Genomic DNA, 13,176 nt, shown 5'->3' on the forward strand with positions numbered 1-13,176 from the left:
AATTTTGTAATAATTTTATTATAAACTTGTTGAATACGTATAATCTGAAGGGGAGGGGGGCAAAGAAAGCTTGTTCCTAAGAAGTCTGAAGAAATCAAATCAATTATAAATTATTGGTGACTATGTTCCTAAGTGGAAATGTTGTGAAAACTTCTCAGGAAACTGGTAATGAACACATGTATTGAAACAGAGCCTGAGAGCTGATTTGGCTTGTGGATATTTTCTGTAGTCTTTCTGGTTTTTATCTTTATGTAAGATAGGGATTTTAGTATCCGCTTAGCCTTTTCATTGTAATGTCTTTAAACTCGTGAACTGGCTTTTAGTAGAAGAGAGGCATATCTATTACCTTTAAGTTAGTGACTCTTGCGTTTTTGTTGTGATCCAGTCCTATAGCCATCAAATATAAAGGAGAAGGATTAGACAGTGTTGGCCTGACTGAGGAATCACTGAAATTAATGGAAAATTTCTAGTTGACTTTCACAATTTTGAATCATACATTTGTGATGAATGTGTAAACTTATAGCGTCCTGTTAGCCAACTACTATTTATAACCAAGAGGAATTTGCTTTACTTTCCCTCAGTTGATACAGTATATGGTACTGTCTTCTCTGTTAAATCTTAAAATCTGCCGGTGAGAAACATGAGTGGTTTATGTCTAGAAGTTACTGGACTAAATCTAATTGGTTTTAAAAGTATCTAGTGTTACTAATTTAGCAATATACAACATATAATAATGTTTGAATTATTAATTTTTCTCTTCCATTTGTTCTGTTCCCTGGCATAGTTACTAAAACCTAGACTGCCTTTGGAGTTGCATATTTAGTATAGATAGATAAACATGATGCTGAGTTTAGCCTCTGTGGTTAACCTTTGTCATGGTCCACTTGGTGATGGACTCGTGATGGTTTGTTTACCTTGATCTCGATGCCAAGGTGTTATAATTCAATCAAACAGTGTTACTTTTTTATTTTGCCTGTAAGTGGCACGCAATAAAGTAAAGAAAAAGAGAAAGCAAAACAAAAGGGGGAAAGAGGGTTGGTTACCACCATGGGTCCAAAGGCATCCCTATGGTCCCAGATCCCGAACAGCATCCTGCCAGTCCTCTGTCGTGATCCATGATCCTTTGGTGGGGAGATGTCAGCGATGTCCAGTCAGGAACCATCTTTTATGCTTCTTCACCCTCCCTCACTCCCATGGATCGAAGCCAATCTCCACCTTTGTTTCTCAATTCAGACTTAACTGCACAGGCTTGAAGAATCTCCACTTTGCCTGCCAGAACCCGTCTGCACTTGCATGGCCTCGCGTTCAGGGGCCTCTTACTTGTCCGTTGGGTGACCTCAAGACCCTCGGTGAGCCTCTGTGCATGCTCTTCTTCGTTGGCCTTAGTAACAGGGAGGAGGTGAGGGGCAAGTTTGGCTGAAGCAGCAGGTGAAAATCCATCTTCTGGACAGCAGCTATTGTCCCCAGGTCAGAGGGACCCGTGCAACACAATTTTCTCCAAGTCATTGTCTATCTATTCTTGATGGCAATGTTCAGGCAGATACTGTTCTTTGGACCAACTCCTACAACCTTTTAATTACAAAATGGGAAGAGGAATATGAATACAGGGACATCAGTATACTAAATGGGATTGGAGCCCCTTCCAGAAAAATGACATTTTCCTCCAAGACTGAATTTTTATCAGGTGAGGATGAGGGGAAGCTATCTTCCTCTCTGATAATGGAGGATTTCATAACAACCTGATGCCTGTCAGAAAGAGCAGCTTCTTCTTTATACTAGCCACAGCAATTGCATCCCCTGCAGTCTGGCTGGAGAGTTTTCAAACAGGTTGTTTGAAGAGATGCCAGTTCAACTGTATGTGACTAAACTGCAGTTGTGCACAATTATGTCACAGTTCTGTGGAACAAAATAGTTTAACTTTATTGTACAGAACCTTTACTGGGCTATTTGAAATTGCCTAGTAAAAGTTGATTTCCTTTAGAGAAATACAATATTTGGCAAGTTACATGGAGGCTTTTTAGCTTTTATTCTTTGGCTTCATAAGCTCTGAACTGTTAGAATCGTAGAATAATTTAGGTTGGAAAGGACCTCTATAAAGTTCCTCTAGTCCAATCCCCAACTCAAAGCAAAACCAACTTGGATCAGGTTATTGAAGGCTTTATCCTTATCAGTAGTAACAATTTGCCACCATTTCCTTAAACCCATATCTTTTTTCCTATTTCTGGTAGGCCACATCAAGTAACTTTGTCTTCAATATTATTCACTGGGAAAATATTCTACTTAATTAAACATCATATTAAATCTTTCAAGTTTTTCTTCTGTTATATTGATGTGTCCCTCATTAGTTTAAGTTGTATACCCTTGCAACATGGGTCTTTGAAGAATTTTGGAAAATCTGCTTTTTTTCCCCACATATTCTTCACAGATCATGAAATTAATGTCAACACTTGATTTTCAGCAATGTGTATCTGTCTTTTTCCATGGTTTGTATCCAGGGCTTTTATCTTTCACAGATCCATGTTGCTTCACAGTAGAGGAGGCATTTTGAAGACAGAAAGTAAAGGATATCTCCTCATTAAGGGAAGGATGGTGGAGAGAATATAATTATAAACCTTAACAATGTATTTATGTCCACTAAGTAAAGAAAAAGTTGTTTATCATTTTTAGCTCGATTTTTCATTACGGTAGATATATTTTAAATATTTTTAATGTTAAATAGTAGATCCGTTGAATTTTTATTACCCTGTATGTTACCCTTATGTCTTGAATCACTAATTATAAGTCAGTTCTTTAGCAATCCCTATTCAGGCTCCTGCTTGCACTTCTGAGATATCATATGTGATATTTTTCACAATCTTTTGTTTAGTGTGACAAAGTGAATTATTTGTACTGTATGCTGCTTCCTATGCTATTCCTCTCACATGCTATCATTGTAATAATTCAGAATAGCCTTGACTTTAGAAACGCTTACGTATGTTCATTTATGAATGGACAAAAAATTAGCAGCCTTCTGTTCCATCAGCAGGAGCATAAACATCGATAAAGTGGTATCGTTCTAGCTCTGCCTTTCTTCAGGAACCAGGTGTGTTTACTGTCTGTTTTTTAACCTCGGTAAGTGCAAATTAATGCAATACTATTTGAATAGTTTCATTTCATGCCTTGTAGTCTTTCATCCATTGTCAAGATATGCAAATTTTCTGACTTTAAAAGATCAGTTTTCCTGGCTATGTTTTTATTCATGGGAACACTACACTGTATTGTATTTTTGTAATTTCTCCCCCTCCTACCTATTTTGGTGCAGTTTTGTGCTCAAAATATTTTGTTTCCAGTTTTCTTTTTTTTTTTTTTTTTTTCCTTCTACACTTCATATATCTGCAGCATGGTTTGTGTGCATATCAGGAAAGGGTGTTGAGCCTCAGTTTGGTAGTTTTATTCTTATCAGGTATACTTACTTGTTAGTTTGTTAGTTAATCTTACACTCAACTTCGCAAACTGATTTATTTTTAATGTTTTTTGATGTGTTTTGCTGGGAGACCCTAATCTCTATAAAAACATGTTAACTAGTTCTTAAGATTATAGGACTACTGAAGCTTTCTGATACATTGAGATCTATGCTCTCTAAAAATGTTTAAGTGAACCATGTAATAAACATCACTATCAAATATGTAGAGTATCGGGAGTTTCTCAAGACTAAGGGCTATATGGCTACTTCTGGAGATAGTAAGTGTAACAATTTTATTTTAGGTTCCTTTTATGTAGCTGGTATATTCTTTCACTGCTACAGGATTCTTCCTTTGAAGATGGATATGATGGCTATCTGACTTTGGCAGAATATGTACAAGACTTCCTAAATCACCTCACCAAGCAACCAGGTTGTTTTGAAACTGAAATAGAGAAGTTTGCTGAAACACTGAATGGCTGGGTCACTACAGATGAAACTTTGCAAGAACTTGTTGAACTCTTATATCAGCAGGTAGCCTGTGTATTTGGTCTTATAATATGGATGTTATGCCTCTGTTACCTAGTGTCCAAGATATGCATCCTACTATTATTTGTTATATCATTGCATCTATGTAGTATTTTAATGGTTTGAATTTTTCTTTTTGAACTGAAACGTATAGGGAAAGATTTTTCTCAATAAACTGAAATGATAGCTCAAGTGTGGGATGCTTGTCTGATAAATTTCCCCAGTTTACTCTGTTTTATTTGCTGTGTGTTTGAATCTCCCGGGTCACATACTAGAATTGAAATTACAGCAGTTACTTAAAGGAGTTATATTTGAATTGCTGGATTTATATAGCAGAGACTGGAGAAACTCCTAATGTCAGTTGTATGCTTTTATTCTATCCTACAAAAAATTCTTCATAATACTTGGATATTTTTAATTCCTTGGTATTTTAAAAATATTAATTTATACCTACTGTCCACATCACCCTTGGGGAAATACTCTTTTACTGACAGGCTTCATTTTTCATTTGGAATTATACCTGTTTCAGAACAGGATAATTGGAAAAAAGGAAAGCTAGTCTGCTAGTAACTAGGTCCAGTCCCATTGATGGCTATAGAAATGAGGACAGAGACATTGAACTGAACTCTGTACTAATTGGGGGAGCCATTGGAAAGAACAGTTTAATTTGTGTTACTAAGCAAATGAGCTGATGTTACGGTCTTCTGGGCTTGCTGCAAAGAATTAAGTCACACTTGTGCTTGCTTTTTATTACATTTGGTGTCTGTCAAGGGTTTAAATTGCGGGGTGACAATAAAACCATGGCAGATGGATTGTTAACCTCCTCTCCCCCACACTTCCCCCTTTTGCCCCTCCCTCTCCCCCCTTCCCACTAAGGACAGGCGATCAAGAGGGAAAGAAGGACAGAAAGAAGAGAGTTGGAAGAATTAAAAATGTTTTACTAATGCTACTAATAAGAATAGAGAGAAAATAATACAAAATATACAAAACCAATCTTGAAAGTCTCAGCAACTGCAGAGCTGGTACCCAAAGTCCTGGATTGGACTCTGCAGCCAACCAGAGCTGGATTCAGTCTCTCACTAGGCCTCAGTTCACAGGGACGACTAGCAAGGTCCTCTCCTAATGTCAGCCATAAGCAGAAGAGAAAAAGGGACGAGATCCTCGTGATCTCCCACTTCTATATGAAGTGTGGAGGGATCTTGATAGATAAAGATTTTATACTCTGAATGGCGTACCACTGAGGTCGGGGAAAAGCCTGGAGCGGCCCAGCCTGAGGCAGATCAGCTGGACTGAGAACCGGGCGGAGGCGTACGGACGTTCCGCATTAATTTTGTTGAAGAAATCACCGGAAAAGGTGAGCGGCTGGGAGCAGGAGGAGAGAAAAGTGAAGGTATGGGGCAAAATATATCCTCTGAGGAAGAAGCTATAGTTAAACTCCTCCTGCATATTCTCTCTATGAGAGGACTTAAATATGAAGAAAGTAACATCCGTAGACTGTTGGTTTGGTGTAGAACTAACAGCTACCCGACACAAGCTGAAAAAGCTTTAAAAATTGAACTTTGGGACGATATAGGGCAGAAATTATGGGATAAGATTAGCGACGGAGATAAAGAAGCTAAATCACTAGTGACTACATGGAAGCTTGTAATTACCACCTTAAAAGAACTTAAGGCTGTACGGGCTGCGGTTACTGGAATTTTTACAGCGTTGCAGCCTGATAAGAACTCTAAAAATAACAGTGAAGCTTACCCGGTTCGTGTCTTTGATTCCCTTCCTGCCCCAACCCCTATTGTGCCGTCGGCACCCCCGATGATGCAGCAGTCTGGGGCGGGGGGAGGAAAATCACTCAGTAGATGGCCTCCTATACCATCACACGACCCTAAAGAGACCAAGCAGTCCAAGGAACTGGAGTCAGATAATTTGTCAAAAGAACTGGTGAAAGCTGAGAATGCTAAAGTCGTAAATAAGTGTAATATCAGTCCTTTTACTGATTCGTGTCCGCCTTTACCGCCTTCTACCCCTCAAACTCCTACAAAAGAGCAGAAGGAGTCGCTGGATAAGAACTGGGCAAAAGAACTGTGTGAAAGATCAGATCAGCTATTAGCGAGTGAATCCAACAGTCAGCAATGCGCTCGTGCTGATCGTGACGGGAAAAGGGATGTGCTTGGGGACTCAGGTTATGCGAATAATTATGATGCTAGAAAGTATTGGCGAGAATGTGCACTGTTCCGAACTCCCCTGTTACTAATGATTCTCCAGCACCGTTCAAGTCCGTGTTATCTGATGACTCGGAAGGGGATGAGAATTTGAAGCGTTTTTCTTGAAAAGTTAAGTATGTGTACAAGTTGCCCCAAGATCAGATAAGAACCATGAAAAACTCAAGCAAAATTAGACCTATCCAATGTAACAGCTATAGATCATTTAGGACAGAACAATGGGGATTCGTTGAAAGGGGCAGGTATCCCACAACTCCTGGAAGAGACACAAATTGACACACCACAACTACAGACACGATAAGTTTCTGAAATCCTGAGGCAGTCAACAGACCTTGCATATCAAGCTATGAGAGAGGTGTCTGAAACCAACAAAGCAGACAAATCATTTGCAACTATTAATCAGAGTCCCAATGAGAATTGCATGCAATTTATTGACCACCTCCAAGAGGCCATCAGTAAGCAGGTCGAAAACTTAGAAGCTAAGGAAGCACTAGTGTTGAGATTAGCAGTAAAGAATGCTAACGTTTGCTATCAACATGTTATTTGCGACTTTTACAGTACATATTATGTGCTCCTGTGTATTGCCTCTCTGAAAATCAAGCAGCTTGTCAGGAATGTGAGTTAATTGTTTTACTAGTTGTTTTTAAGTGCACCGTAAAACCTTCTCCCCGCTTTTCCCATTCACGCTGCAAGCAGGCCTCCCTCTCCCTCCCTCCCTCTTCTCAAGGTTTTTACTTGCAAGATGGGGTCAGGAATAATTGTTTTCAGTTGTGTTCCTAAAAAATCAGTATTGGGAGGTGTCCTGGTTTTGTTAAAAACAAGTTTCTCTTTCACTGAATTTTGCCTGTCAGCTACAGCCTTCATACTAACTGAATTTTCCTGGAGAACCAGGCACATATTTTGGTAAACCTAGCAATGGAATGCAAACTTATTGATAAGCATGGATGGACATCTCGCAAGACGGGCAACGAGAAACAGGTGACCAAGAAACTGACCAACTGTGTATAACATTCCATTCATGTGAATACTTCATATAAAAGTGGGAGATCACGAGGATCTCGTCCCTTTTCCCTATGGCAAACATTAGGAGAGGACCTCGCTAGTCGTCCCTGCAAACTGAGGCCTAGTGAGAGACTGAATCCAGCTCCGGTTGGCTGCAGAGTCTAATCCAGGACTTTGGTTGCCGGCTTTGCAGATGCTGAGACTTTCAAGATTCCAACTCTCTTCTCTCTCTCCTTCTTTCCCTCCTGATCGCCTGTCCTGAGTGGAAGCGGGGAGAGGGAGGGGAAAAAGGGGGAAATGGGGGGGAGGGAGAGGAGGTTAACAATACATCTGCCAGGGTTTTATTGTCACCCCGCAATCTAAACCCTCGACAGATAATTGACGCCCAACGTGGGGCACGAGAAAGGGATAAATTTGGAGACTTTTTGGCTTTTCTACTGCTCTGACGTACCTTTCAATTTTCTTGGTACGGTGCCAAGTCATAGAGTTGTGATACTTGCGCATCTGTTTGCTTCGGACACTGTTTAGTGGTATTAAGGCAAAGTATTGGGAGGTATTTTAAGACTTAGGAAAGCACTCGGAATTATAAGGAAGGAAGATCTTGTTAAATATCGAAATCAGTGTTGGCTGCTGTATAAATTAAATGATTGGGAAAAGTGTCCAGACAATAGAATCTTGATGCGATTAATGTTGTTTTTGAGGCCAGAAGAGCAGGACAAAATAAATCCCTACAAGAAATCGTTAAATCATTTCAGACAGTTTTACAGGCGGGGCAATTTGAACTTCAACAAGCTGAGAGAGAATTAACTGATAACACACAGGTCAGAAAACTTGTTAAAGTCTGCAAGATGCTTTCCTTATTAACCTGTTTTCTTTGTGGGTATCTGTTTAAGCATGTTGCAATTTTGGTAGGTCTGTGCTATATGGTACGATAAGTTCACAGTCTGTTAAATCATGAGAATCCGTTGACTCAAAATGTGCATTTTGTGATAATACAGAAGATCATGAGTAATTTAGTTCTTTACTGCGTGAATGTGATGGTAAAATTTTGCGTGTAGTAGCTGGTATTATTCTCTCCAGCATGCTAGCTTTATTCCAGCATTCAGACTTGCGCAACTCTGTGACAGGCTGTGTCTCATCTCGGTGTGGTGGATTTGACTTTTCCATATGCACATTATGTAAAGAATCCTGGTTTTGGAATAACAGCTGTAGCGCACCAGATGAGACATAAAAAAATCCAAAATAAAACAAAACAAAACAAAACAGAAAAAAAAAAAAAACAAAAGGCCTTGCCCAGTCCAGCTCGCTGCGGTGGCGGGGGGGCGGATGCCGATGGGGTCCAGCGCGCACTAACCTATTTTGTCAGGGAGACCCAGAGGTACCTCCACCTGGCTGAGCAGTAAGCGGCCCAAAGTTGCAATGCAAAAATTGAGATATTGTCTTAAATTAGAGTGACTGTGATCCATCTGCATATTTGAACTGGGTATTTGGTTTTCATATCTGAGCTCAGTGTTTTAGTTTGCATATTCATATTTGGTACCAAAAGAATCTTGTTTGGGGAGATAATTACAAAATGGGAACCGGTTCCACTGCTAAAATTCCACCTTGCCCCCCCTTAGGATGCATCCTTACACATTAGAGTAATTGCTTATATTGTTAGAAAAGCATTTAAATTGTTAAATTTAAATTTAAATTGTTAAAATGCTATGATAGATATGAATTTGGAAGAGGTTGTATTTAAGAGTTGCTAGAATATTAACTGATTTGGATTTAGGAAAATAGAATAATGGATTTATGTTTATTATACTGGTTTATACTGTTTTTTGACATCTCTAAATTGTAAAAGGTAAATGGAGCTAAGGAATGTAACTATTGCTGAGCTACTTGAAATTGCATATAAAGTGTATTATGGTTGAAATGAAATGGGAAAACAAAAGAGCAAAATATCCCAGGCCTGTGTGCAGCTCATTGTAACTGAGAAGTTTCCCAGAGCCTCCTACTTCGTACAAGCCATAATGCCAGCTGCGTGACCTTGGTTATATCTGAACTGCAGCAAGAAGAGAAAGAAAAAAAAAAAAATGGAAAAACCTGGCTGCCCGCTTTTAAAGCAGTGAAAGGGGAGTTCTCTCTACCCCCCACTGGAGCGATGTAATACTGAATGGAGCAGTCTGAGGGTGAAGTTTAAAGCATCCTTAGCAGACCCATAGTTCTAATGAAACTGGAAAATTAAACCAAAAATTTGTTGATAGACTTATTCTGTGGTAATTAGTTGTAAGAGACTTCTTAGTAAATTCACCATGCTAGTTTTTGAGGTCATGGGAGAGAACGAAAGAAAGGCCATTTTTTGTGACCAATGGAATGCCAAATTTGGAACAAAGTTTTAATACATGAATTCTTATATTTGCGAGAAAGTCCTATACCTCTCTTAGGTTAAGATTTGTTAATTAAACTGTAAGCTCAAATAACGTTTTCTGAGAATTCTGTTTAGTTGCATGGCCGACAAGAAGCTGCTTGGATGGCGCAGATCTGCTTGCTGCAAGTGAGAAATCTCCAAGGAAATTTCAAATGTTGTATTTCCACTAGTATTAACAGCCAATGTTTCGATAAAGCAAATACTACATTGATTGATCTGAAACAGGACTTCGGTCCGGTAAGGGAAAACAATATCCAATAAATATGACAGCCAAAATGGAGTTGGAAACTTTGAGGAATAAATTTATGACAACCTTACAGGCTGGCTGCATTCGATTGGACTTGCAGATTTGTCTATTTATAGCTACAACATAGACACAACCTGTGGCTATTGTGGAACAGTATGATGAGATTGCTAGCAAACTGATATATCGACTGTTATATACCAATTGTCACTCTGATCAAGAAAATGCAGGGAATGAATTTAAGTCTTAATAGGCCATGATCCTTTTGTCATATATGTACCATTTGTGAAATTTAATTCTGATTTTTTTTTTTGTTTGTAATCTATGTCTGTATAAATTGCACTAGCTGGTTTTCTTAACAGCACAGCTTTTGGCATGCCTAAATGTAAATTGCTGCAGAACCTGCAAGCCTTTAACATCAGGTCATAGGCCATATTTGCAGTTGGTCTGATCCTACATACTTGCAAAGTTTTTGTTGATGATTCTGGGAAGTCTCATAAAGCTGTAGTGGTTTGGTGTGAAGATAACAATTGGCATCATTCTGTAAAAATTATTGAAGGTTCAACCCAATTAGCAGAACTTGGCACAGCTTTAAATTACTTAGAGCTTTCTAAGGAGGAACCTCTAAATTTGATTTGTGATTTTGAGTACGTAGTCAAGATCCAACACACATATCTGGTTCTGAACTTTTGTTGTTTTTTTGTTTGTTTGTTTGTTTTTTAAAAAAGAGGGGACGTAGGGGAAACACCGCAAAACCAATTGTCAAAAGCATTGTATGTGATTAAATACTTTGCAAGTGTGACCCAAAACCATGCTAAATCAGAAAGAACCTACATTAGTTATGATCAAATCACTAGTCCATTAAAAAGGCCACATCAATTAATAACCTGGGGAAAAGGTTATGTTTGTGTCATTACAGGCCAAGGATTGAAGTGGATTCAACAAAGTTTCAACGGATGCAGATGGACAGGAGGGAGATAAGTTGTGAGGACTGTTTCAGATGTAAACCATGGACCCCAATTCAGTGTTACAGATGCTCGCAGACCTGGTGGTCTAGAAGCCTATTAGCAAACAGGTGGTGTACCTTCTGTGGAGAGTGGCAATTTGAACAATCAGCAGGAGATCCAAAAGGGTGATATTATGATTAGATAGTCAATGCATAGATAAGGTAAATTTATGAGAGATTTCTACCATAGTAATCTAAGTTTAGCAAATGATAAAGTTTTAGAAGGGATATTAAGGTTAAGCTATTGATCTTTTAAATAGGTTAAGATAACTTTTAAGATATTAATTCAATTATTAGTATATACTGATGGTATTAAGTATGTTACCCTATAAACTGCGCATTTATAAATCTTTTAGGAATTTAAGAGAATATATTGTATTAACTTGTCTGGTTATTTTGAATCTATTAAAATAGTGTGTTAATAAGGTTGTCATAATAGAAGTAAGGTTTTAAGAATAGGCAGGTAGTTGTTTGATCTTATTACGTAAGGTTTAACTGCATTATATGTGATTGTAATTATGTTGTTAATCACGTGTTCTATGTTGCAGTATATTTCAAAAATGATGCACCGTGCGGTTTAAGGGGCCTGACTAATTCAAGAACAGAAAGGGGGAAGTGTGGAGGGTTCTTGATAGATAAAGATTTGTTGCTGAATTATTCAGTCTCAAAGGAATCTCAAGGCCTCTTCGAGAAGCTGAGAACAGGATCTGCTGTGAGAAAGAGGGGCGTTCCTCAATCAGCGGGGTCCTGGCGTGGCATGAATCATCGAACGTATCATCAGTGAGACTCCAGTGCATGGACAGCCCATGATACTCATTTAGCGAATCCATGCTTGGAGCGTGGACGCGTGATTAGAATAAAGTTGCATATATAAGGAGGCTTGTTTCTGTAATAAATGGCTTTAGCGTGATTCACATTGAATCGAATTGTTTGCTGAGTTCTTTATCGCTCCAACAGTGAAGTATTCACTTGAATGGAATGTTATACACAGTTGGCCAGTTTCTTGGTCACCTGTTTCTCGTTGCCCCTCTCGCAAGATGTCCATCCATGCTTATCAATAACTTCGCATTCCATTGCTATGTTTACCAAAACATGTATCTGGTTCTCCAGGAAAACGCAGCTAATATGAAGGCTTTAGCTGACAGGCAAATTCACTAAAAGAGAAAATTGTTTTTTAACAAAACCAGGACAGTGTCTCACTTTCCCAAGTTGCTTTCAAATTCTACCTTGAAGAATGTAAACTTTATTCACCTTTTAAGTGCAGATACTTGCAGAATTTTTTTACTATGAAATAATCTGAGATATGTAGAAACTGTGTGACTGGTCATTGTACAGAACTGTAGTCTTAATTTTGTCATTATAATACAGAATTGATGCACATTTAATCCGGAACAGTTTAGTTAGACATTAAGTTTACCTGTGCTATGTTTGGCAGCATCATTTTCCCATCCTTTATTTAAACACATGGAGAGTAATTAACAAAATATGAAAATATTGTTTATAACTTTATTGGAAGAAAAAATATGAATTTATGCTATTTTTAACTTCATATTCGTTAAACAAATTTACTCTTATTTAATGTAACTCTTTTAATGTTGCCTCTTCTTCTTTCCCCCTATTTAAAACAAGTTGAATGTTGGCTGTGCCTTCCTTAACTGAGAATCATTGAGTGTTATCAGTCTGAAATATGAGTTTTATGTGAAAAAATAAAACTTAGCTCAGTGCAAAATGCTGTCCTAGTATCCAGAAACATATGATTTTAGCTTTCTTTTATGTCAGGATATTATAGTGTTTGAGCATCAATCAGTTATGCTTATTCTTCTGTCTTGAGCTTCTGCTCAAGTATTTGTTTCCTCATCCTGTTTTATCACAAAAATTCAGTTAAAATTGCTGAAATGTGTTTAAGTATCTGCTTCAGTGATGTTTGAGCAGATTTACAGATGCTAGGTTTGTGAAGGAAAAAGGCTAAAATGAAATAAACCCAAGTCCTTTACAGTCTTCCCTTCATCTGAATATCAGGTATGTTAGCTTGTCTATAAGAACTAATTATCTATTTCCCCCGTTCTTCCTAATCCATTTGTCACGACAGAGTGAAATGCCAGTTCTCTTGTTTTCCAAAAGCTGAACACTCTGACTTTCATGGCTCGACTGTTGTCTAGTTAATACAGTGGCTTGTTGCTGTTAGAAGTTTCTCAAGATATGTATTGGTAGACTAGCCTTTATGCTTCGATTGTGAGTTATGAGTTGGAGATGACATGGGATTACCAAGCAACAAGAACTCAGGGAAGACATTATTTCATTATTATGATTGTTTATTAAGATGATGTG

The 13,176-nt window shown here is 38.3% G+C and overlaps 1 protein-coding gene across 1 annotated transcript in view; it reads left to right on the top strand.

Moving 5' to 3' along the window:
- The window catches only part of LOC308051415 (polyadenylate-binding protein-interacting protein 1-like), a gene marked incomplete at its 5' end in the record, with an annotated part of 88,641 nt that overhangs the window by 40,808 nt on the left and 34,657 nt on the right, over nucleotides 1-13,176 (top strand). The window contains 1 exon segment of the mRNA XM_080361842.1: nucleotides 3,785-3,973. Within this exon segment, the coding sequence (XP_080217968.1) occupies nucleotides 3,785-3,973 (189 nt within the window).

This window comes from Nesoenas mayeri (genome assembly GCF_963082525.1).
Source record: "Nesoenas mayeri genome assembly, chromosome: W".
NCBI classification, from domain to species: domain Eukaryota; kingdom Metazoa; phylum Chordata; class Aves; order Columbiformes; family Columbidae; genus Nesoenas; species Nesoenas mayeri.